General features: G+C 40.0%; 1 protein-coding gene across 1 annotated transcript in view; it reads right to left on the reverse strand.

Moving 5' to 3' along the window:
* Nucleotides 1–23,656, reverse strand: part of LOC143028574 (uncharacterized) — an 87,580-nt gene that overhangs the window by 21,259 nt on the left and 42,665 nt on the right. Inside the window, exons 17-21 of the mRNA XM_076190894.1 lie at nt 20,090–20,209; nt 19,855–19,965; nt 18,905–19,024; nt 17,530–17,646; nt 5,963–6,079 (exon numbers count right to left, since the gene is read on the reverse strand). Coding sequence (XP_076047009.1) covers nt 5,963–6,079; nt 17,530–17,646; nt 18,905–19,024; nt 19,855–19,965; nt 20,090–20,209 — 585 coding nt within the window. The remainder of the gene's footprint in view (nt 1–5,962; nt 6,080–17,529; nt 17,647–18,904; nt 19,025–19,854; nt 19,966–20,089; nt 20,210–23,656) is intronic.

Raw genomic sequence — 23,656 nt, forward strand, 5'->3', positions numbered from 1 at the left:
AAGCGAGAACAGAACAGTCAGAAAAAGAGAAATTCTATTGGAGAGTAGTGAATATGAAAGGAAATACCACATACTAGAGAAAGACAAAAATGAAACAGAGAATACAATGGAAGTGGCAGAAAACTAAGAGTGTCTTACACAAATATAGATGGATTAATAACAGGATTGAATGAGCTGAATGATTATCTGAAGGAAAAAGAACCGGACATAATGGGAATTGTAGAAACGAAATTAAAAGGTCCACTACCACCCAACAGTGTAGGACATGATGCATATAATTATTGGATTAGAAACAGAGAGACAAAACAAGGGGGTGGAGTGAACATAAAAGTATGTTAGAAGACACAAGGATAACATTAAATAAGATAATGGAAGATGGAGGAAGAATAGTTATGATGGGCGACTTTAATTGCAAAAAAGTCTGCTGGGAAGAGATGACAGTTAAGGGTGGAGACGGCTCATGGGGAAACATTCTACTCGAGATGATTACTGACAATACAATGACACAGTGGATACAGGAGAACACTAGGTATAGAAATGAAGAAGAACCATCGAGACTAGACCAAATAATGAGATCTGAACCTAGAATAGTAGAAAAGATGGAATATAAGACACCAATAAGTAAAAGTGACCACATATTGATTGAACTGGAACTAAATGAGGAAAAATATATGGAAATAAATGAACAATATAGAAAAGGAAGAATGATGTATGAAAAACAAACTTTGATAAAATAAGAGAATTCTTTCAAAAAGAAAACTGGGAAGGAATATACAAAGAAACAACAGTGGAAGAGAAATGGAATATTTTGACAAAAATTTATATATATATAAAAAAAAATAAAAAAAAGGAGTGGAAAAGTATGTCCCAAGACAAAAACAAGAAAAAGGATATGTAAAGTGCTGGTACAACAAAAGTTGTAGGGAGATAAAAGACAAAAGAGATAAAGCTTGGACACAAAGGAAAAAAGACAGAAGGCCTGAAAAATGGAAAATATATACTAGTTATAGAAATGAATATGTACAAGTGTGCAGAGACGAAAAGAGAAAATATGAAAAAGATGTCATAGAAAAATGTAAAGATCAACCAAAGTTATTTTACAGATTTATAAACAACAAACTGAAAAACAAACAATATTTGGAGAAATTAAGACAAGGAGGAGTTGAATACACAGCGGAAATAGAAATGGCGGAAATTATGAATAAGCATTTTAAATCAGTGTTTACAAGGGAGAACAAACCTGAAGAGATAGAATGGAAAGAGAAAGTCCCCCCTATGAAAGAAATAGAAGTAACAAAGAATGAAATAATGAAACATTTGAGTAATCTTGATGTCAGAAAATCGCATGGACCAGATGAAATAGCAAACTGGATTTTGAAAGAATGCAGGAATGAACTGGCAGACAAAATACATAGCATAATAAACAGTTCCTTGAAAGAAGGAAAAGTTCCAAAAGATTGGAAAAAAGCAAATATAGTACCTATATATAAAGGGGGAAATAAAGAAGACCCTACCAACTATAGACCAGTCTCTCTAACAAGTACAATAGCAAAAATCTGTGAAAGAATTGTCAAAAGTAGATGGGTAAAGTATTTAGAAAAAAATAACGTGCTAAATCCAAGGCAATTTGGATTCAGACAAGGACGTCATGCGTCACCAGTTCAATATGTTTCTATTCAAGGCTAATAGATATAATACAAGAAAGAGATGGATGGGCTGATTGTGCATTTCTAGACCTAAAAAAAGCTTTTGACAAAGTACCACATAAGAAGTTGCTTAAGAAATTGGAAACTGATGAAGGAATACAGGGCAAACTGCTTAAATGGATGGAAGACTTTTTGCAAGAAAGAAAAATGAGAGTAGTGATAAGAGACAAACACTCAAATTGGGATGAAGTAATAAGTGATGTTCCATAAGGAACAGTTCTGGCCCCAATAATGTTTGCTATATATATTAATGATATGGATGAAGAAATTGAAAGTTATATGAGCTTCTTTGCAGATGATGCAAAACTATTAAAAAAAAGTAAACACGGAAGAAGATTGTGAATCACTACAGAGTGATCTAAATAAAGTATGGGAATGGAGTAGGAAGTGGGAGATGGAGTTCAATACTAAAAAGTTTAGTATAATGTAATTTGGAAAAAGCAAAAACAGAATAAGAGGATCATATAAATTGGGAGAAGAAAGAAGAAAAAAAAGTTGAAAATGAGAAGGAACTGGGAGTCATTATTATGAATAATATGTCACCTGAGAAACAAATGAATAAGATTTTTGGAGAAACCTATAATTCAATAAGAACAATCAAAGTGACATTTACATACCTGGATGAAGAAATGGTGAAGAAAATTCTAATCACTCTGATAAGACCAAGATTGGAATATGCAGCAACGATGTGGTCACCAAGTACAAAAAAAAAAAAAAAAAAAAAAAAAAAAATGTATAAAAAAACTCGAAAGAATACAAAGAGCAATTACAAAATTGGCACCAACACTCTCAAAACTATCATATGAAGAGAGACTAGCAAAACTTGAGCTACAGACACTAGAGCAAAGAAGAGAGAGAGGAGATTTGATAGCTATTTACAGAATCATGAAAGGCATATAAATTATTGATAGAGAGGATCTAATAAAATGGGATGATAGAAATACAAGAGGACACGGAAAGAAAATCAAGAAAGATAGCTATAGAAGAGATCTGAAAAAGAACAGCTTTCCTCACAGAGTAATAGACAGTTGAAACAAGTTAAGTAAGAAAGTAGTGTGCAAAAACAATACATGAATTTAAAAATAGTTTAGATAAAATGAAATATGAAGACGGGACACCACGAGCGTAGCTTCCCTTCCCGTAAAATACAGCTAGGTAAATACAACTAGGTAAATACACACACAGCGTAGCTCCCCTTCCGGTAAGATACAACTAGGTAAGCAAAGCTATATAAAAAAAAAAAAAAAAAAAAAAGCGAGAGAGAGAAAGGAATGGAGTTCGAGAAAAAGAAGTTCTTTTGGAGAGTGTTAGACATGAGATTGAGAAAATGGTATCTACAAGAAAAGGAAACGAAAGGAACAAAGAAAGATGGAGAGTGCAGAAAATTAAAAGTGGCTTATACTGATATAGATGGTTTAATTTCAGGATTAAATGAGCTTAATGATTACTTGTCAGAAGCAAAACCAGGCATAATGGCAATTGTAGAGACAAAAATTAATAGGTTCACTATCACCTAACAGTGTTGGAAATGGATTATATAATCATTGGCTAAGAACATTTTAAATGTGACGAAGGATACAAATGGAGGGAATAGTGTGGAAATGATCACGATAAGAGTTGAGGATAAGGGCATGAAAAAGAGAATGCTTGTGGTGATTTATGTGCCCCCAAAAACAGGTTTTTGGAGAGAGAGACTACTCGAAAATGAAATGGGGTGCTGAAAGATGCAGGAAATGTGGTACTTATGGAAGATTTTAACTCCAAAGAAATCTTTCGTGAAGATATGACAATGAAAAATGGAGAGAAATTATGGGAAAATGTATCAACTGACATAACAATGGAATATACTATGACACAATGGGTAAAGGAAAACACCAGATATAAAGATAATGAAGAACCGTCAAGGCTGGGTTTATTTTTTATGTTAGAACCTGAAATTGTGGATAAAATTGAATACAAGACACCAATTGGGAAGAGTGACCACATATTATTTGAACTCAAACTAAAGCAGGAAATACATATGTAGAGAAATGAGAAATACAGAAAAGAAAGAATAGTATATAGTAAAACGGACTTTATGAAACTTGTGAAAAAATTTGAAGGAGCTAATTGGGATAAATTTTACAATGAAAAGACACGAGGGGAAGAAAAATGGAAGATTCTGATGGAAATTGATTATGAAGGGGTGGATAAATATGTACCAAGACAAAAACTGGAAAAGGGATATAATAAGTGGTGGTTTAATAGAAGGTGCAACGAGGGAAAAAAGATAAAGCTTGGAAAAGATAAAAAAAAAAGATAAAAATCCTAGAGTGTGGCAAATATATATCAATGAAAGGAATGAACAAGTAAAAATACGCAGGGAAGAAAAAAGAATTTACGAAAAAAAACATAGAAAAATGTAAGGATAAACCAAAACTATTCCATAGATACACGAATGGTAAATTGAAAAACAAGCATGAAATAATGAAACTACGCCAGGGGAATATGGAATACACAGAAGATATGGAAATGACTGAGGTCATGAGTAAAAATTTCAAATCGGTTATCACTAGAGAAAAAGTATGGTACTGGAATGAAGGGCAAGAAATTAACCGCCCCCCTATGGAACAAATAATAGCAACACGAGCAGAAATAAAGGATCAAATAACAAGCCTTGATGTCAGGAAATCGCACGGCCCGGATGGTATTGCAAACTAGATACTAAAGAAATGTAAAAAATAATTGGTAGGCAAAATATATAATATAATAAATTGTCCATTTATGGAAGGAAAAATACCAGAAGACTGGAAAAAGACCAACATAGTACCAATATATAAAGGAGGTAACAAAGAAGACCCAACAAATTACAGACCGGTTTCCCCTACAAATATCATAGCCAAGATTTGTGGAAAAAGTAACCAAAAATAGATGGACAAAACACATGGAAGAGAACGACATACTAAACCCGAGACAGTTTAGATTCAGACAGGGAAGGTGATGGGCCACAAATCTGATCTGCTTTTACTCAAGACTATTAGATATAATACAGGAAAGTGATGGATAGGCTGATTGTGCTTTCCTAGATCTACAAAAATATTTTGATAAAGTACCACATAGAAAACTATTAGGAAAACTGAAAACCATAGGAGGGGTACAAGGTAAACTACTAGAATGGATGGAGGATTACAAAGGATTACAAAGGATTACAAAGGCAAAGCATGCCGACAGGAGACCTTTTGATCCATATCTTCTTACATGGAAGAAAAATAAGAGTAGTGCTCAGAAATAAAGGTTCTACTTGGGAAGAGGTGATTAGTGGAGTTCGACGGGGATTGGTACTGGCTCCAATAATGTTTGCTATTTATGTGAATGACATGGATGAGGGTGAGGAGAGTTCCATGAGCTTCTTTGCCGATGACGTAAAGTTGCTGAGAAATGTGAGCAGTGAAATAGAATGTGAGTCGCCGCAGAGAGATCTGAACAAAATTTGGGAATGGAGTCAGAAGTACAAAGTGGACTTCAACATTAAGAAATGTAGTATAATGGAAATTGGAAAAAATAAAAACAGGATATCAGGACAATATAAGATCGGTGAAAAGGATGTAAAAAAAAATGGAATTTGAAAAAGACCTTGGAGTAATTATCACAAAGGACATGTCACCTGATAAACAGATAAACAAAATTATCGGAGAAACCTACAACTTGCTGAGATCAGTAAAAGTAGCATTTACTTACTTGGACAAAGAAATACTAGTCACACTGATAAGACCAAGACTGGAGTACGCAACGACATTATGGTCACCCAGTACTAAAAAGAATATAAGGAAAATTGAAAGAATCTAAAGAGCAACCACGAAGATAACCCCCGCATTTTCAGAACTGTAATACGAAGAGAGACTGTCAAAACTAGAGTTACCGACCTTGGAACAAAGAAGAGAAAGAGGTGACTTGTTGATCATCTATAGAATCATGGGAGGTATGGAAGTCCTTGATAAAGAAGACTTACTAAATTGGGATACGAGAAATACAAGAGGACATAGAAAGAAACTCAAAAAAGACAGCTATAGAAGAGACCTGAAAAAGAATAGCTTTCCCCCACAGAGTGGTGGACGTAGGGAACAAACTGGACGAAATGATAGTGTGTGCAAAAACCATACATGAATTTAAGAACAATTTTGATACTGCGAGATAGAGACAAGACACCACAAGTATAGCTCCCCTTCCCGTAAGATACTAGATGAATACAAGTAGGTAAATCCACAAATATAATTTACCTCGTCCGAATTATCCCTGCAGTCAGGGTTACCATCACACAATTTTTCTTGTCGCACGCAGGCACTCCGATCTGCACACATGAAGTGCACATGTGAGCATTTCTTCACGCAGTTAACCTGCAAAAAATAAAGATGATGATAATAATAATGATAATGCACACATACGTATACCAAGTTTTTTTTTTCTCTTGCCAGATAGGTAGCCAAAGTGTTAGTAACATTTTTCGATGTCTAGCGTACACACGCGCGCACACATGCATATGGACACAGAAGTACTCAAACATCTCTGCAACGTCTTCCGGATCTCCCAAGGGACAGTCCATTGTCCCTAAGTGACCAGAGACCCCGACTTTTCCAGCCAACACCCGAGCCAATCAATAGACTTAGCTGCATCTCGGATCAGACACCCGAACATCTGCTTGATTAAAAGAAGCCGCCAGCATTTGGGGAAACACCTGGACCGAACTTATATTTCTTTTTATATGGCAACGGCCTACTTGTACAGTTGTGTATATATTTAATCTGGCAACCCCCCGAGATTACTCCGGAGGTTGCCTTGTATTTGTAGACGAGAGAGAAGTCTGGAATATTAGATAATGTACAAAGAGACCGCTCCAAGTTTGCCTTTCCACCAGTTCACTTAATGTAAAGAGAAAAACAACAACTCTACATTCTGGTGGACCAGCGTGGGATATAATCCACTTCAACACTACTCTGAAGCACAACTCTACCATTCCTCTGAACCACAACTCTACGACAGCAGCTCCGTTTGAACATAGTCATTTCCCAACGCTACTAATCTTTGCCAACAAACCAGCATCTACTACGAGGAAAACGCTCCTCGCGGCATTCTCCAGCATCTGCTACGAGGAAAACCCTCTTTGCGGCATTCTCCAGTATATAATATGAGGAAAACACCTCTTTGCGGCATTTTCCAGCATCCACTATGCCCGCCACCTCTACCACGTCAACACGGAGACATTGGACGACCCCCTACTCCGCCATCACACGAGTTGGATAAGTACCCATCGCACCCACCCACAACGATAGCCCAGGTCACACGGTCACACTCACATAACACAAGAATAAGACATACATTTTGCACGCGATATCGCTCACGCCAACGCTCTCCTTCAAGAACACAAATATCTTGTACATACTGCCACAAAGCAGGACACCTCGTTAACACGTTTTACCATAGGTACCTGTCACAACCAGACGAACATTGCGATCACCATGGTACATGTTTTCACATAAGTGATCGTTGCCGTGTGCTACTAGCATGGAGGCAACACAGACAGGGATCCCTAGATCACTCTCCTGCAAGACATTTATGTAGCATATCTCCTGCAAGACATTTACCTAATACATCTCCTGCAAGGCATTCACGTAACACATCTCATGGAAGGCATTCACGTAATATCTCCTTTGTGACTACAGAATCCAAAGACTCAGTGTACACCAAGGATAGTTAATCCATATCCAGATATTCAATCATCAACCCTACTGATACATACCCTGGATATCTCAAACGTATCTTCCCATTCCTTAACTTTCAATGCTACATCTAGCAACACCAAAGTAACAATCTTTCTCTACAAGGGTTCCCCAATTAACATCATACCAATAGACAGTTTCCACAAATTCCGCACTGAAATAATGCGTGTCACCATTTTGGAACCCCCCCCCCCCCCCCCGACTTTAACCTTTGCAATGTCGATGGCGTACCATTCTCTATCATTGCTAAATTCTCCCTAGACATTATCTTCAAAGATGACTGTCCTTCCATTCCAGTTACCACCTACGTAGATGGTGTTTATTTTCCTGCTGATATCCTCATAGGCTTAACAATGATGAAGCAATATAGCATCAACATTTACCCTGCTCAACTTGGCATCATTTATGCAAATCATATCCCTGTATTGCATCAGCAACTTCCCACAAAGTCAACCACATCAACGTGGCAGAGCAGGCAGAACATGCTTCAATATCAGTTAAGAGTACCCCCCCCCTTCAAATTCACTCTGCCTCATCACATGTAATACATCTCCTTTGTATTACGTGTGATGGCACCGCCACCCAAACACCTCCCCACGACTCTAACTCTGCTACTTTACTGACAGCTGTGGATTTGAGCCTCAAACGTAATAAACACACTAACTCCTCACGCATGTCCAAATCAGCAAAACTAAGGACAAAAAGCCCAGTAAATACCATTGATGTTTACATTGTTTACATCCTCAACCACACCCCCACCTCGACGCTCTCCCCCAAATTCTCTGGACCCTATTGTATCACCGGACATGAGTCAATGAACAAAGTTAAAGCAGTCAGTTTGCACGATCTCAGGGAGACCGTCTTACGCAAAAATCATAGCAAAAGAGTTCCCCGTGGCCTTGACATAGAGACTGTCCCTTTACAAACTCACACTACCCCTGCAATAGAGGACCATCACCAATCCTCTCAACCAAAACCTCCAGTTCCCCTTCCCCGCTATAATCTTCGAAATCGAGCGACAACTTCATAAATGTATATTTTTGCCTAGGTGAACGGAAATAATATCTACTTCCGCATGCTCATACAATTAAATCTATATTCATGAGTATTTCCCGATACCATCATTTCAACATTATGTATATATATCTTTATGCCAAAGTCCTATAAAAGGTCTTGGTTTGTTTCTTATCTTTCATGAGTACCAATCTCACTGAGGATAGTGAGGATAGCTGGCCGAGCCTCTGTTATCAACCCTTTTCGATGTCCAACGTGCACACGTGCGCACACACGCATATGGAGCCAAAAATACCCAAACATCACTCCGGCGTCTTCCTGATCTCCCAAGGGACAGTCCATTGTCCCTAAGTGACTAGAGCCGCCGACTTTTTCAGCCTACACCCGAGCCAAACAATAGGGTCAAAGTAAATGTTATGAAGCAAAACCAAAATTATGTGTAAGGAGTTTTTTTTCTTCTCATTATTACACGAAGTTGATTTAAGGAAGAAGAATGACTGCTAAGAATGACCAGTGTGCTCAGATAGCAGTGATTGTCAATGTACTATTCCACATCTTATGGTTCAGAAAGGGCATGCAACGCTGAACATACTTCCAAAAGCTCCAAACAGGAAACCAGAAAAAAATATTATAGTATTCTTATAATGCACATTTACAAATAATTGTATGACCTCAAGCATTGAACTATTGTAGACAAATATAATTTGCAGTCTCACAATTGATAAATTTAATTACTTGCCAGTTATATTAAGTGCAGCTTAATTATGCCAGTTATGTTATGTCATTATCATTAGTTATCATGTCAGTTAATGAATTTGTCAAAAAGGCACTCTATATTAATTTTCTCAACATGTGATACTCCATCATAGGACAATGGAGAAGGCAGGAGATAGGGGTGAGTGGAGAATTGTTGTGTATAGGTGATACTCTGATGCAAGGAAGGGAGGGGGATGGGGGATGGAGGTAGGGAGTGGTAAAGTAAGAATGATATTTTAATGGAACTCGTAGGGTGTTCTCCCCGTCTTCTCCTTTTTTCTACATAAGGGGACGGAGAGAGGGAGACACTGATTAAGTGAAGTGGCCTTGCTCTGTGTTGCAGCATTATTTTTGACTCAGGGCAGTGGGCGGGATACAGGGATGACCTGTCATCCATGATGTCACGTATCTCGACGTCACGTGTTTTCTTTCTGTGTAGTGATGGTCACATGTTGTCGGTCAGCACGCAGTTTTCACCCCCCCCCCCCCGCCTTTTATCGCCCAGCTGTGGACCAGGTTTGTCACACCCAGTAGGTCAAACAATGGTCAAAGCAGCGACGTCTTTTGTTAATCCCTTGCCCTCAGGTCAAGTAGCCGTGAACGTTGAGCATCGGGGCACATTTTGCCAAACTGTTTTGAGTATGTTTCTTTCTTTTTGCTTATGTACTTATTCTATTCTTTGAATTTGGCCAGCTTTCCATCACTTGAGTTAGGTATCTCGGTTATCATATGATGGTACGCAAGCCGTACCCATATCTTTGTATCTTTTTATTGTAATTTAATTGATTGTCTTCGTATGGCAACATTTCAATCGCCGGTCGCCTGGATGGACATGTGTGCGCGCATGTCAAGTTGCCATTTTTGTAATTTTTGTAATTCCTTTTACTATAACGTTGTGTTAGTATTAAGGTTTTTACTATTACAAAATTCTTGTGTGTTTGTAAAGTCGTGTAAGTGGGTTAGGCTTCTATGCCGTTTTTCCAGTGGGGATAGGGTAAAAACTTCCTGTTTCTCTTTCGGCCTAATGACATTCGGTAGACCCTCTCAGGTCAATTGTCGACCCTTTAAAAGAGAAGGCCAAACCCTTCTCGCGGCTCTTTTTCAGAATCAACGCAGCGCTCCTAGGGGTCGGACGTCTCTCCACTCCAGCTCACTCAACAAGCGCCCAGCAATCTTCGCCGGCCGGTGGTGGCGAGGAGATATATCTCCTTTGCTACTGCCGGTCTGGCAGGCGGGTTTACACCAAGACAAATACACACATTTCCCAAGTGACGTAATTCTCTATTTTCATAGTGCTTGGAAGAAAAGAGGCAAACGCACACTTGCTCGCTGGCTTAGTAGAGGCCCAACCCAACTCTTAATCAGAACCCTTATCTAATCGCCGGCTTGTCGACAGAGAGGAATTGGGGAGCCTCTCTGTCCAACCGGCCCGCACCCACGCGCTGGCCTCTTCGCTGACGCTGGCGAGCGGGTATACATTTCTGACATTTACACACAATTCCCAATCACGTGATTCTCTGCTTTCAGAGTTGTGATTGGAAGGAGAGAGATAATACAACACCCACCCGCCTGACCCCCCCCCCCCTCGCACCGCCACTGAATCAACTCTACAGACTCTCAAACCCAACTTGGGGAAAAGCAGGAACAGCTCAGGCCTTACCTGGGGCTAAACAGGAACGCGCTCTACACAAGGGAAGTGAACTCTATTCACTTCCCGTAATATACATACACACACCTCTCACGAACATAGCCACGACCCACGCACAAATATCTACACTTACTTTTTCTTCGACTAAAGTTCGCTTCCTTTCTAACTTTCTCTTATACTACATCTTCTCATTTCAGTTTACCTCCCACTAAAGATTCTTCCGTTTTTCCACCTTTCTCCACTACTACGCCTCCTACCATTTTCTGAACTTTTGGTGATTGTAATCCCGGCGTCGGCGCCGCCGTCCGAGTTCCCAGTCCGCTTCTCCCGAGCCACGACCACCAACAGCCCCAAATCGCTCGCTTAATCGCCCGGTGGCAATAGCCCTCTTTTACACACTACTATCTTTTCATTTTCTTACAGACCTTCTTCCCCTCCCACAAAAACCGATCCCGCGCAAGCGCGTGGTCTTACCTTGCAAGGCGCAAGGCGCTCTTTTTCTTCTTCATTTAGACGAGTCGAGACCCGGCCGTTGTCTCCTTGCGGAGACGTTCACCCTCACCTAGGATATGTAAGGCACATAGGTTTTTTAACACGTAAGTGGGTTTTGATAGGAAGTACATCCTAAGTTTGGGTGCGAGGTTTAGGATCCCCCTTTTGAGATTAAAATTTGAATCTGGTGTGTCGAGTTAGGATTTTGCCAGATTTCCTAGTCCCGTTTTTTTTTTCTTTCTTTTGGGGTTAGGTTTCTAGAACTGACGTGTCTGTTAGTCATTTGTCTTTTCTTCTTTCTCGTGGGTGACCATTTATGCTCCTAGTCCTGTAGTTTTTAACCTTTTGGGATATTTTTTTTTTTTTTTTTTTTTTTTTTTTTGGCTATCGTCAATTCTGTATTTCCAACCTTTTTTAATTTCCCATTACTTACGTGTATCATTACAGGGTTTTCTACTAGTTGGGAGGTCACCTTTTTGGGTTTTTGGAATTAGGAGTGTCAATCTAACTTTTTCCTTTTCGTTCCCGTGCGTGATCTTGTTAATTACTTTTGTTTTTACCCAAGTGTTATTTTCACAATTTTTTTTTTTTTTTTTTTTTTTACTTTAATCCCTTTTTGTCTCCCGTGAATTTTGTCCTCTGATTTTATTTTACATTTAATATTTAAAATTGTGATAATATTTCTGTAACAATAGGGTTTTTGTTGTTATTTGTTTTGTTTTGTAAACAAAAGCTCTTTTCAAAACCCTCTTTTCCGAATCTGGATTGAATTGGATTGGAATAAAATAAATAAAAACCAAATTTAAATCAAAATATCTCCTCCCCTCCTGTCGCCATCTTTGACAGTAGGCGACTTTTCCCCAAAATATAGCCCCCCCTGTCTCCAAGCCGATACAATGAGGAGCTAGAATGAGTGGGAGGAAAGGGTGGAGAAGGGGAGTGGAATGGGTGGGAGTGGGTATTTGCCTTTTGACTTAGCTGCCTCCCTTGTAAGGGGGGAAAAGCCTCTGGTATATAGGTTGATAGTACAATGTTATTCAGTCTCCTGAGAAATGTTTCCACCAGATTAATTTTAGAAAGCTTTCAGTAAATCAATCAATCCGTTGCCCCTAGTCTATCCCAGGAAAATGGCTAAATTGATTAAAAAGGACCAGTGTGTACTATAGTGGAGACAGGGTGGGGTGAGGCACACAGGTGCTGCCCACATCCTAACCAAAGGTAACTCTAAGCTGTGGACGTGTGTGTGCACACATATTTTACAATTAGTGAACAAAGGGAAAAATGTGCACACAAGGTTTTCATGATAAAATTTATCTTATTTTATTTATCTATTTATTTGTTTATTATTAAAGAGATCAGTTGCATACAGGTTTCCCTCGATATTCGATGGTTCGATATCCGATATTTCGTTTGTACGATCACCAAACCGTAAACAAACGCATCGCGATCGCAGCGCCACCCACGCTCCATCGGCCACCCAACGAAAATTGTTCCCGCTCTTTATCAATTTGTGTTTATTCCCTCGGCCCGTGTATCAGTGTCTGCGTTTTGTGCTACTATTTCACATTCACTGTTGCTTTTACGAGAGTGATACACAACGTGGTGGCATCCAAGCCCAAAAGACCGAAGAAAAGTTTATTGTTGGAGATAAAAGAAAAAAAAAATGAAATTGTTAAGTGCCATAAGGAATGTGAAGGGATGAACTCCATCACCAGAATCATGAAGTTGCTCCAGTCAACTGTCTCTACAATAATCAAACAAGAAGACAGTGTAAAGAAAGCTGGTGAACTAGCTTCTACATTAATGCCAAAGAGTGACGAGGCAGAGGGAACCAATAATGGAGGAAATGGAGAGACTCTTAAGGCTGTGGATTGATGACCTGTCTCGCCACACCAATTCTCTTTCTACCTCCCTTGTGAAAATGAAAGCCCTCTCGATTTATAATGATCTACATAAGAAAGGGATATCAAGTTAAGAATGGGCCAGCTTTCAGTGCCAGTAAGGGTTGGTTCGACCGTTTTAAAGCCCAAGCAGCCCTACACAACATCAAGATCACTGGTGAGGCTGCAAGTTCTGACAAGACTGCCGCTGCAGCATTCATACCAACACCGAAAAAACACCTTGAAGAGTGTGGCTACAGTGCCAAACAGGTGACAAACTACGACAAGACAGGCCTGTATTGGAAGAAAATACCATCCAGAACCTTTATTGCTAAGAAGGAGAAAACAACGCCAGAATTTAAAGCATCCAATGTCAGATTACCCTGGTGCTGAGTGGTAATGGGCACTTAAGAGCTATGTGAAAGAATATCTCCCAGTGATACATAAATCCAACAAGAAGACCTGGATGACGTCTTCTATGAACCAGCTTTATGTTGCAAATTATTTGTCCCCTGCACTGTGTGACTATGCTGCCAAAGAAAACATTGCCAACCGTTTCCTCCTTCTGGTTGACAATTCCCCAAGCCACCCAACAACCATGGAAGATTAGGCACACATCATAGAGGAGGTGTTTCTGCCCAAAAAACACGACAGCACTCATCCAGCCCATGGATCAAAGAGTGATCGCCACTTTCAAGGCGCATTACCAGCGCCGCACAAGGAATCAGCTGACTAACATGACTGACAGCCCAGAAAAGTCCACAGTCAAGCAGTTCTGGGCCAATTATAATATCAAGAAGGCCATTAACAATATCAATGCAACACGGAAGGAGGTAGAAAAAAATAATAGCTGCTGGAAGAAATTGTGGCAGAAGTGTGTCAAGACAGCTGTCAACTTCATTGGCTATAGTGATGTGGCACCCATTGGTAAGGACATCGTCAGGCTCTCACATATGACAGGCTTCAAGGAGGTGGATGAAGATGATGTGAATGAATTGCTACAGTCCCATGATAAGCCACTTAGCAATGAAGATCTGATGGATGCGGAACATGAACGAGCTCTCCATAGCGATGATGATGCGCCCCAGCGAGGCCTTGACATCAAAACACTTCACAAGGTGTTCTCTGGCGTAGATGCAATAATCGAAAAAATAAAGAAAAGGGACCCAAACCCAGCACGAAGTGAAATAGTTCCCTATAATGCGGAGCAAGCCTTCAAGGTCTACAGAGATATATTGGAGAGAGAGAGAGAGAGAGAGAGAGAGAGAGAAAGGAGGCGAGGCAAACCACCATTTCCAGCTTCTTCAAACCTGCCGCTCCCTCCCACCCAGCCCCCTTCCCTGCATCTGCCATCTCTCCACTCTACATCTGGCACTCTTCCATCCACCTCTGCTACCCAGGGTTGATCAAGCCCTACCACCTCTGATGCGACTTGCAAGGTAAGACCACCTGCTTGCAAGGGATCGATTTTTGTGGGAGGGGAAGAATGTCTGTAAGACAATGAAAAGATAGTGTATAAAAGAGGGTTATTGCCACCGGGCGATTAAGCGAGCGATAAGGGGCGGTTGGTGGTCGTGGCTCAGGAGAAATGGGCAGGGAACTCGGACGGCGGCGTCTATAATACTACCTCAATATAGGCTAGGTCAAGGCTACTCTCCCCATTAGATGAAATCCCATTAAAACTTAAGTTCGCCATCCGATTGTTCATCATTCGATCTGGCTTTCAGTAACGTAACCCAATCATACAGTGGGGGAACCTGTAATTTCACAATAATGAATTCAAAACAAAATAAAGATGTGAATTTGTGAATCTGTCAATGACCTTTGAAATATAAGTGTACAATTTCATATTTCACATGTAGTTTTCAGATTGTACTGTGTTCGGTGGTCAGTGTGGTGACTCATATGGGTGCACACATACTTTGCAAAGAAGGCAAAATATGCACACAAGCAGATTTATGCGCTTGCAGCAAAAAATTAAGAGGGAACATTACTCCTAACCCCTTCACAGAATGAACAATTAGATGCTGTTGTTGCAGAGGACCTGGAACCTACCCACTACCCTCAGCTGCATGAAGCAATATGTCCTGAGGCTGCCGTTCTTGTTCCCACATGAAATAGAAAAGGAGGATGTTGTTGTTGTTGTTCCCTAGACTGTCTGGCCGAGCAGTCCCTTCTCCCTGAAGAATGCCACTGCTGAAACAGGGTTTTCCCACAATTCCTTTATAGTGTATATTGTGTTGTTGGTGTGCGTAATTGCGAACAATGCACTTTTCCATAATGTTTTGTATGGGATTAACTGTTGTATTTTGGACAGTTATCAGCACGCGGTCATCCAGCCTCTTCTGGTAGCTTAGAGGGACTGGATGGTGGCTGCACTACAGTCTGGCCAGATGGACTCTGTCCTTTTCAGGAAGAGAGAATTCAGAGGGATGCAGTAATGTATTGCCTCTCAGTTTGTTGATGGAGCAATGAATAACATGATTGTGGATATGCTTCTGGTGGCTGTGGAGGAAAATAAGAGTATTTGTGTGTGATATAGGTATTTGGGCATGGTTTTGGTGTTTCTTAGCATGTGTGGGTGTTCTGCTATGTAGTGTAGTGTGTGTGATGTGTTTCTGTGCCTCTCGTGTCAAGGTGATCCTTGACTTTAAGGACTTTCTTTTCATGGTGTAAATGGTCTGTAAGTGTTGTATTTGTGCAGCCTGTAATTGTCTGTATAGATTTGTTTTGTATGGGCTGTAGTGTTGTGGTGTGCAATGATGAGATCAAGGGTCCACGCAGGGTTCATCGCTGAGCATAGGCATTGTTTGTATACTGTAGTAATAGTTTCTTTGTTTTGTCCAAATGTTGTTCCTGCTATTGATTTAAGCATATTAAGTCTAGGTATGTATTTAGTCATTATGTTTGTCATGTGTTATTTGAATGACATAGATGTATTGTATATCAAACCAAGAATCTTGGGTGTATGTGGTTGTGGTATTAGAATGTTATTGATATAGAGGTGTGGTATGTGTTTGTGCTCTGCTGTCCAATTGGTGAAAAGTGTGGCTGTAGATTTGGTTGGGGCTATTTGAGTCTGTAGTGAATCAGGTGTTGAGTGTGTCAAGGTATGGTTGTAGTATTTCTGCTGCTTTGTCTGCATTATGATGTGTGCATGTAATTGTTATGTCATCTGCATAAGAAGATAATCTTATTTCTGAGGTGTCAGGTGTGGATTGTGTATGTATAGACTAAAAAGTGTGTGGGATAGAACTGAGCCCTGAGGTACTCCATTCTTAAAGTTTCTGGTGTGTAATGATTGGCCATTATATTCACAGACATCTCTGCCTGCTAGATAATTGGCCAGCCATTTTTTGGTATTGTTGTGCATATTTGTGTTATATATTTTGTTTGTGAGACTGTGATGGGGGATGGCATTGAAAGCTTTACTTATGTCTAGCGTTATGAGAAATGATCTGTGTGGTGGCTTATCTGAATTGATGCCATCAAAAACTCTTTGTGTGAGGTTTGTCAGAACACTATTTGTGGAGCATAGTGGTCTAAAACCATGTTGTAATTCAGAAAGGGGGTATGTGGCGTGGCGAGTTGTATTATGAGGTGTTCGATGACTTTGGAAGGGTTGCAGAGAAGTGTGATGCTGCAACTGTCGTGTCTTTGTTGGATTTGAGGATGGTGATGATTTACCCATCCTTCCAGATTACAAAGGATTACAAAGGCGGAGCATGCCGACAGGAGACCTTTTGGTCCATAACTAGGTCGGATGCGAAAATATATCTATAATAATGATAAATAAAATAAAATAAATGAAATAAAAATTATAGTAATATAGATAATAATAAATCAAATAAATAAATGCATAGGTATAGTCAAATAATAACCAAACAGGTAAATAGTAAATGATGATAAATTGACAGATAAACAATGATAAATGAAAATCAAGCAAGTAATAAACAGACAAATAATTACAAACAAATAAAAAAGATAATATAAAATAAATGGCAGTCATTACAGCATCTTGCTTAAATGTTTATCTAAACGAATTAGATGTTATGTATTGTGTTGTGTGAATAGCTGTAGTTTGCAATGTTGGTAACTGCATGTATCCCATGTGGTCCAAGATGCTTTAGTTGGATATTACTAATTTTGTCAGAGACACAGGCAAATGAGTACTTGAGGTTATGGATTATGTGTCATCTGGTTGTCTATGAAGGGTGTGTAGCCTGGGTCGATGGGAAAGTAGATACAGTATAGCTGGTTTAGAATAAGTCCAGGCTTACCTCGTCTGATCCATCTATGCAGTCATCCATTTGGTTGCAGCGGCGCCGCTTGGAGATGCACTTGCTGCGGTCTGCACACATGAACTGTTTCTTGGTGCAGCTTGTGACACAGTCTGTCTGGGAGGGTGTGTAAAATGTCATTATACTACTACCTCCCTTATAAAGGGGAAGGTTTATAGATTATAGATACTACAGCCTGGTATTTGTATAATTTTGAGATATGGAAAATGGCTTTATTACTACACTCTTTAACTCTATTACCATTGAGACTTTGAAAATAAATTTGTATATACTACATATATGTATATATGGGATAAGGCCCATCATCATCTTTACCACCATTTCTCTCAACACTTGGGCCTACCAATGTCTATTTTTTACCACCTGATCCAAGCCATATGTTGGGTATCCATTGTCATATTTTACATAAATAGATTTTTAAAAACTTGTTTTGGTCCATGTCTATTCACTTATATTTGTGTTTTTGAATGCTGTGTAGATTTGTATAGTATTAAACGTCAAGTGGGAGTTGAGCCAGATGTTGTTTACAGACAACACTATGTGGTAGGGTCAGAGGGGAAGATTAATGCAGTTATTGATGGAGTTTGGGAAGGTATGTAATAGGAGAAAATTGAAGGTAAATGTGGGTAAAAGTAAGGAGATGAGATGTACAAGGGGAGAAGATAGCAATGAGTTGGAAGTAAGTCTTAAAGTAGAGAGGCTAGAGGAAGTGGACAGTTTTAGGTATTTGGGTTCATATGTGGCAGGGAATGGAGGAGTGGGGAGCGGTTGTGTGTGGATGATATCTTGGTGCAACCTGAAGCTATTTCTCCCCGTCTTCTCTATTTTCTGCATGAGGGGACAGAGAGTGGTGGTCACTGATTAAGTGAAGTGGCCTTGCTATGGATGTACTATGTCTTGCTGCATTGCATCTGACCCAGGCAGTGGGCAGGAGACAGGGACCACTCTTCCTCCACAAAGAGCTAAGGTGAGAAAGAAACAGGGGTTGTGAATAGGAGTAGATGTGTGTTTTATGACTTCGCTACCTCCCTTTCGACTCGGAAGAAGTCTTTGGTATACAGATAAATATAGATTAAACACCAAAATCCCAAGAAATTTATTATTTTTTCCTAATAGCCTTAGCTTCCAAGTATGTCAATTCTATTCACCACTCTTAATTGCTGTCACCTATTTAGAAATGGTTATGGGGATGAAAGTGGTTATACTTGTCTCAGTCTCATGTGGAAGTTCTCAAAGGCTTGCTCCAGCTCCACACCTTCTTTTTGGTTTTACAGATTATCATAAGCAAAACTGTCATCAGATGGATGTCTATGAACTTACAAATTGAAAAGGGTAAAGTATACATGGTTCTTACCTCATCTGATCCATCAGAGCAGTCCTTATCCCCATTGCATTTGTAATCCGATCCCATACAGATTTGAGAGGGTCCACACCATTTTGTATTTAAGCTGCAGTCATTCTTTTGACAGTCCATCTGGAGAGGATATGGTAAGGATAGGTATATGCCTAAGCACTTCAAAGTGAAGCCTCATTTGAATCATGTGATGCACTGAGCAGAAATTTACTTTTGTAAACATGATCAAAGATAGCACTGCAGAAGTCTTCAAAGTTAGCAAAAACAAAGTTATTCCATTATAAATTATCATAAAGAGGTCTATCTCAATCTAGTATGTACCAGAATTGGTCATGTATTTATACACTGCTACCGACAATTAACTGGTTCTTCTCCCCGAACAATATAGCACTGATACTGAGAACAATATTTTGGGTTCATGAAGTCAAATAGAAGGTCTGGGTCAACTAGCAACATATAAAAGAGAGTGATATTCTGAAATTGTGTGAATGTTAGGGTGCCACATCAGATGTTTTGTGTATAGGGTTAATCTGCAGAATAGCAAATAGCCATTTGATTCAACTGGATATTCAACACACTAAACCAGTGATTTTGATTTTAACCAGAGTGGAGAGTGGAAAGGATCTTGATGTAATCATCAGTAATGACTGAATAAAGGGCACCTGGATGGTGTGGTCATGAGGACTTTGAAATGTAACCAAGTTGAAGTTCCTGGTTTGTGTATATTCCACTGTGGCAACAATAATGAAGCAAAGGATCTGACATAGGAAAAGTAAACATAATTCTAAGATGAGATATCTCAATCTTTTGATTTCAGAAGTCTGTCATTATCTAAGTATGCACCTCTTCAGTCTGTCCCCATTAGGAATATGCCATTTTGTAATATGAACATTGAACAAAATTTGCTCAGGGTGAAAAATGGACCATAGAATTGGGTAATGCTTTCTTACCTCATCACTACCATCTATGCAGTTGAATACGCCATCACATCTACCATTCCTAATGCATTGGCCATTACGGCATCGAAACCTACCAGGCGGGCAAGTTCCTGGACAATTCAACTGAAATAAAACAATGGGCATCATAGCTACCTCACTATAAGTAATGTTACAATATATGTTCTCAATTTGACTAAAATTATTTTGCAAACGTTCATGGTTTTCTTGTCTTTGTGTGTTCATTTACCTCATCTGTCCAGTCAGCGCAGTCCTTGTGGCCACTGCAGACAAATCTTCGTGAGAGGCAGTATGTACCGTTGTCACAACTAAATTCATACCTGGAGCATTCAATTTTTGAGCACCTCTGCTGTTTAATTGGAGGGAAGTTAAACAATTACAGTAGTATAGTTATTTTCATATTTGTGTTATGCCTTTTGTGGAGGAAACTAGTGAATAGGCTACTTTTATTACTAGACATTAAATATTCATCTTATCGTGAATCAATTGTTTGCCTCAAATCTCACTTGTAGGAGACCCACAGCTCCCAGGTAACCAGCAACGTTCACTGGACAGGTCCATAGGTTACCGTATTTTCCGGCGTATAGTGCGCGACTTTTTTCCGTTGGAAGGGCCTAAAAATGGGGGGTGCGCGTTATCCGGTGGTACGCATTATCTACGGCCTACGATAAAAAATTCTGCGGCTGTGTGTGTAATTTTTTTCACAACAACGTGACGATGTTGGCCGTCACAAAGTCGGGAGGCACACTTCTCCGTGACGTTCCGTGAGAACAAGAAGAACAGCCATGGTGACATGAAAGAATACGCCAGCATGGGCTACCGTATATAAATATTTGGTATAGGTAGGTATCTATCGAATCTTATATTTCATGATTAAATAGGCCTAAACACCATGAAACATGATCAATATTCATGATATTTGCCCATGTTCACAGCATCCTAGTTTGAATTTTTATGTTGGCTTTGTAGCTTCACTTTAGGTATGGTACAAAATCCGTTGCGGCCGTTCATAAACTCGTGTCCAACACCTGACTACAACACCCTCTTTCGGGAGTTATATTAACTAAACGTCACCTCAATGAGAGACTGTCCTATTTCACCACTGTCATTGCAGGTTCAAAGCTAAAACGAAACAGTCTGTAGTTTGTTTCAGTATTAAGTAAAAAATGGTAAAGACGAATTATTTCCTCAAGATATAAAATGAACATTTTCTGTAAAAATCCCGAAATTTTTCTGTATATTTTACTTTCAATAAACTTTTTTTAGATCATATTTCCTACAAACTATTTAAGCTACAAAGTAATAAGGGACCAACGCACAACATGAGTCATATACCGGTACATGTAGTTCCGACTTTTTCTTAGTTGTGTCCTGATTGATGCCTATTTAGACACTTAATTTAGTGACAAATCAACAGATTTCCCAGCGGTGGCTCTAGCCAATGAAAAATACTTCTCCATGTAACCTCGTTCACATGATATAAATACCGAGGTAAAACTGCGTTATAGATAAATGCGATCGGGCATGGACGTTATACGTCGGTGCGCGCTATCTGTGTACTGAGATAACGAAGTGAATGGGTGCGCATTATAACCCGATGCGCATTTTAAGCAGGAAAATACGGTACTTGGGGAAGACATATTGTGTTGTTGTCTAAGGATACTTCTTGTGGGACAGTGTAGGATGAGATGCTCATTGTCCTCTGTGTGATGGTTTTATCTAGGGTAGTTTGATTATGTGGCCAGACCTATTCTTTGCTAGTAATGTCTTAGTGCTGGATGGTGCCTTAAACATAAGTGTACTAGTGTGTATCTTGCCTTTTTTAAGAGGAATTTTCCTGTGGGACTGATGGGTGGGAGGTATGTTTGATGGTCAATCTTGAAGAGCATGTTTTGTGATCTAGATGTATTTTCCTGATTATAGTATAGAGAAAAAGAGTAGATCTCATAGGGTCCCATCTATTACTCTGCAATTGGTTATACCTAGCTTCAAGTTCATGTACGGTTTGAGCTTAATCTTTATCCTTATTTTCCAATTATCATATTTAGATTTGACCTCGTGTATTGTTTCAGCTTGGACTAGATCACCTAAACTATTTCAAATATTCACGTATGTATGGAAAATTGTATTCACATCCATGATATGGTGCAGTTGGTAGGTGCTTGTGTGATGTCATAAGGTGGAGGAGTGCTCATGTTCTGTGGGAGGGATTTAGGTTTGGGAATGCTGATGTTCTGTCGGGGTAGTTTTGGTGCAACCTGTTATGAGTGGTAAAATGACGCAAATGAATATATCTAATCAAAATACAATTTATTTATATATATATATATATATATATATATATATATATATATATATATATGAGAGAGAAATTCGCTAGTAACAGCGACATCAATCCGATAATTTTTATGACAGTCGCATGCAGGATTCGAACCCACTGCTATCGGCCACCCGTAAGATCACCTTCACAGAGCCTTAGCCCACTACACCAACAGACACTATAAAAGCCTTGAAACCTGGAATCGAACTGATTCCCGAGGATAGGAAAGATCACTAATCTGCGACCCCAATTCCTGTTTTACACAAGGCCCAAGTGCACCAGTTGGCAAGGGGTAAGGATCGGAACAAATCCCTTTCACGCTTTTCGCCATTGTAACTATGAGAGAAATTCGCTAGTAACAGCGACGTCAATCCGATAATACGATCTGCGCTGACTGTAGAATGTAGATTGAGAGAAGCAAGTAAATGTCTTGGTGGATTTAAAAGTGTAATGAGGAATAGACATTTAGGAATGGATGCTAAGAGGAGATTGTATGAAGGAGTGATTGTGCCGACAGCATTGTATGGGACAGAAACATAAAATAAGAGAGGAGGAGTTTGAATGTGTTTAAGATGAGGTGACTGAGAAGTATGATAGAGGTTACTAGGCTGGGTAAAGTGAGAAACGAGGAGGTGAGGAGGAGAACAGGGGTGGAAAGGGAGATGGGAGATAGGGTTGATGAAAGGGTATTGGGATTGTTTGGGTATATGGAAAGACTGAGTGAAGAAAGATTAGTAAAAGAGATGTGGAAAACAGGTAGATGGAGTGAACATGAGGGGGCGATCAAGGATGGGATGGATGGATGGGGTAATAGGGGCATTAGGAAAGAGGGGAATATATGTTGAGGAAGGACGGGAGAGGACAGAAGATAGGGGTTGTACACACCACGATAACCACGTGGCATAGAACGCGCGTCTTGTCGCCCACGACCTGACCCTCTGTGACTGTGCTACCCTGCTTGACCCGACCTAACCTAATCTAGTGCAATTATGTAATTACGCACCACGGGTGACTACCCACGCGGTATATATTTCGGCTCCCGCCACATGTAAAATCAGGAAGGAGACCATAGCACAAACCAAAATCAGAAGAACCCTACCGCAGCGACGGGACCTCTACAGCACCAACACCTGGCTACGGAGGATAGCTAACGCCACCAACGCACTGTTCGACGACGGCCACATAACCATGGGGAGTCAGGATCTGCCCGTTGCAAACTACGTTGTATCGGCCCCATGGCAGCCCCCACCCGTCGAAATCATTATCAACAACCCGCCAGCTAGCAAGCCACAGTGCGCACAACATGAACTGCGTTTACACGCGCTGGCATCTGTGGCACAGGCCAGCATCCCAGGGGGAGTCGTGTACTACACAGACGGATCCGTGGACCCTGTTCGAGGCACGACCGGAGCGGCGGCAGTCACCGGCGGGGAGACGCTGTCATGGAGGACCCCCGACCACTGCTCCACCCTGCAG

Source organism: Oratosquilla oratoria, chromosome 9 (assembly GCF_046742065.1).
Source record: "Oratosquilla oratoria isolate Oo_2021 chromosome 9, ASM4674206v1, whole genome shotgun sequence".
NCBI lineage: Eukaryota > Metazoa > Arthropoda > Malacostraca > Stomatopoda > Squillidae > Oratosquilla > Oratosquilla oratoria.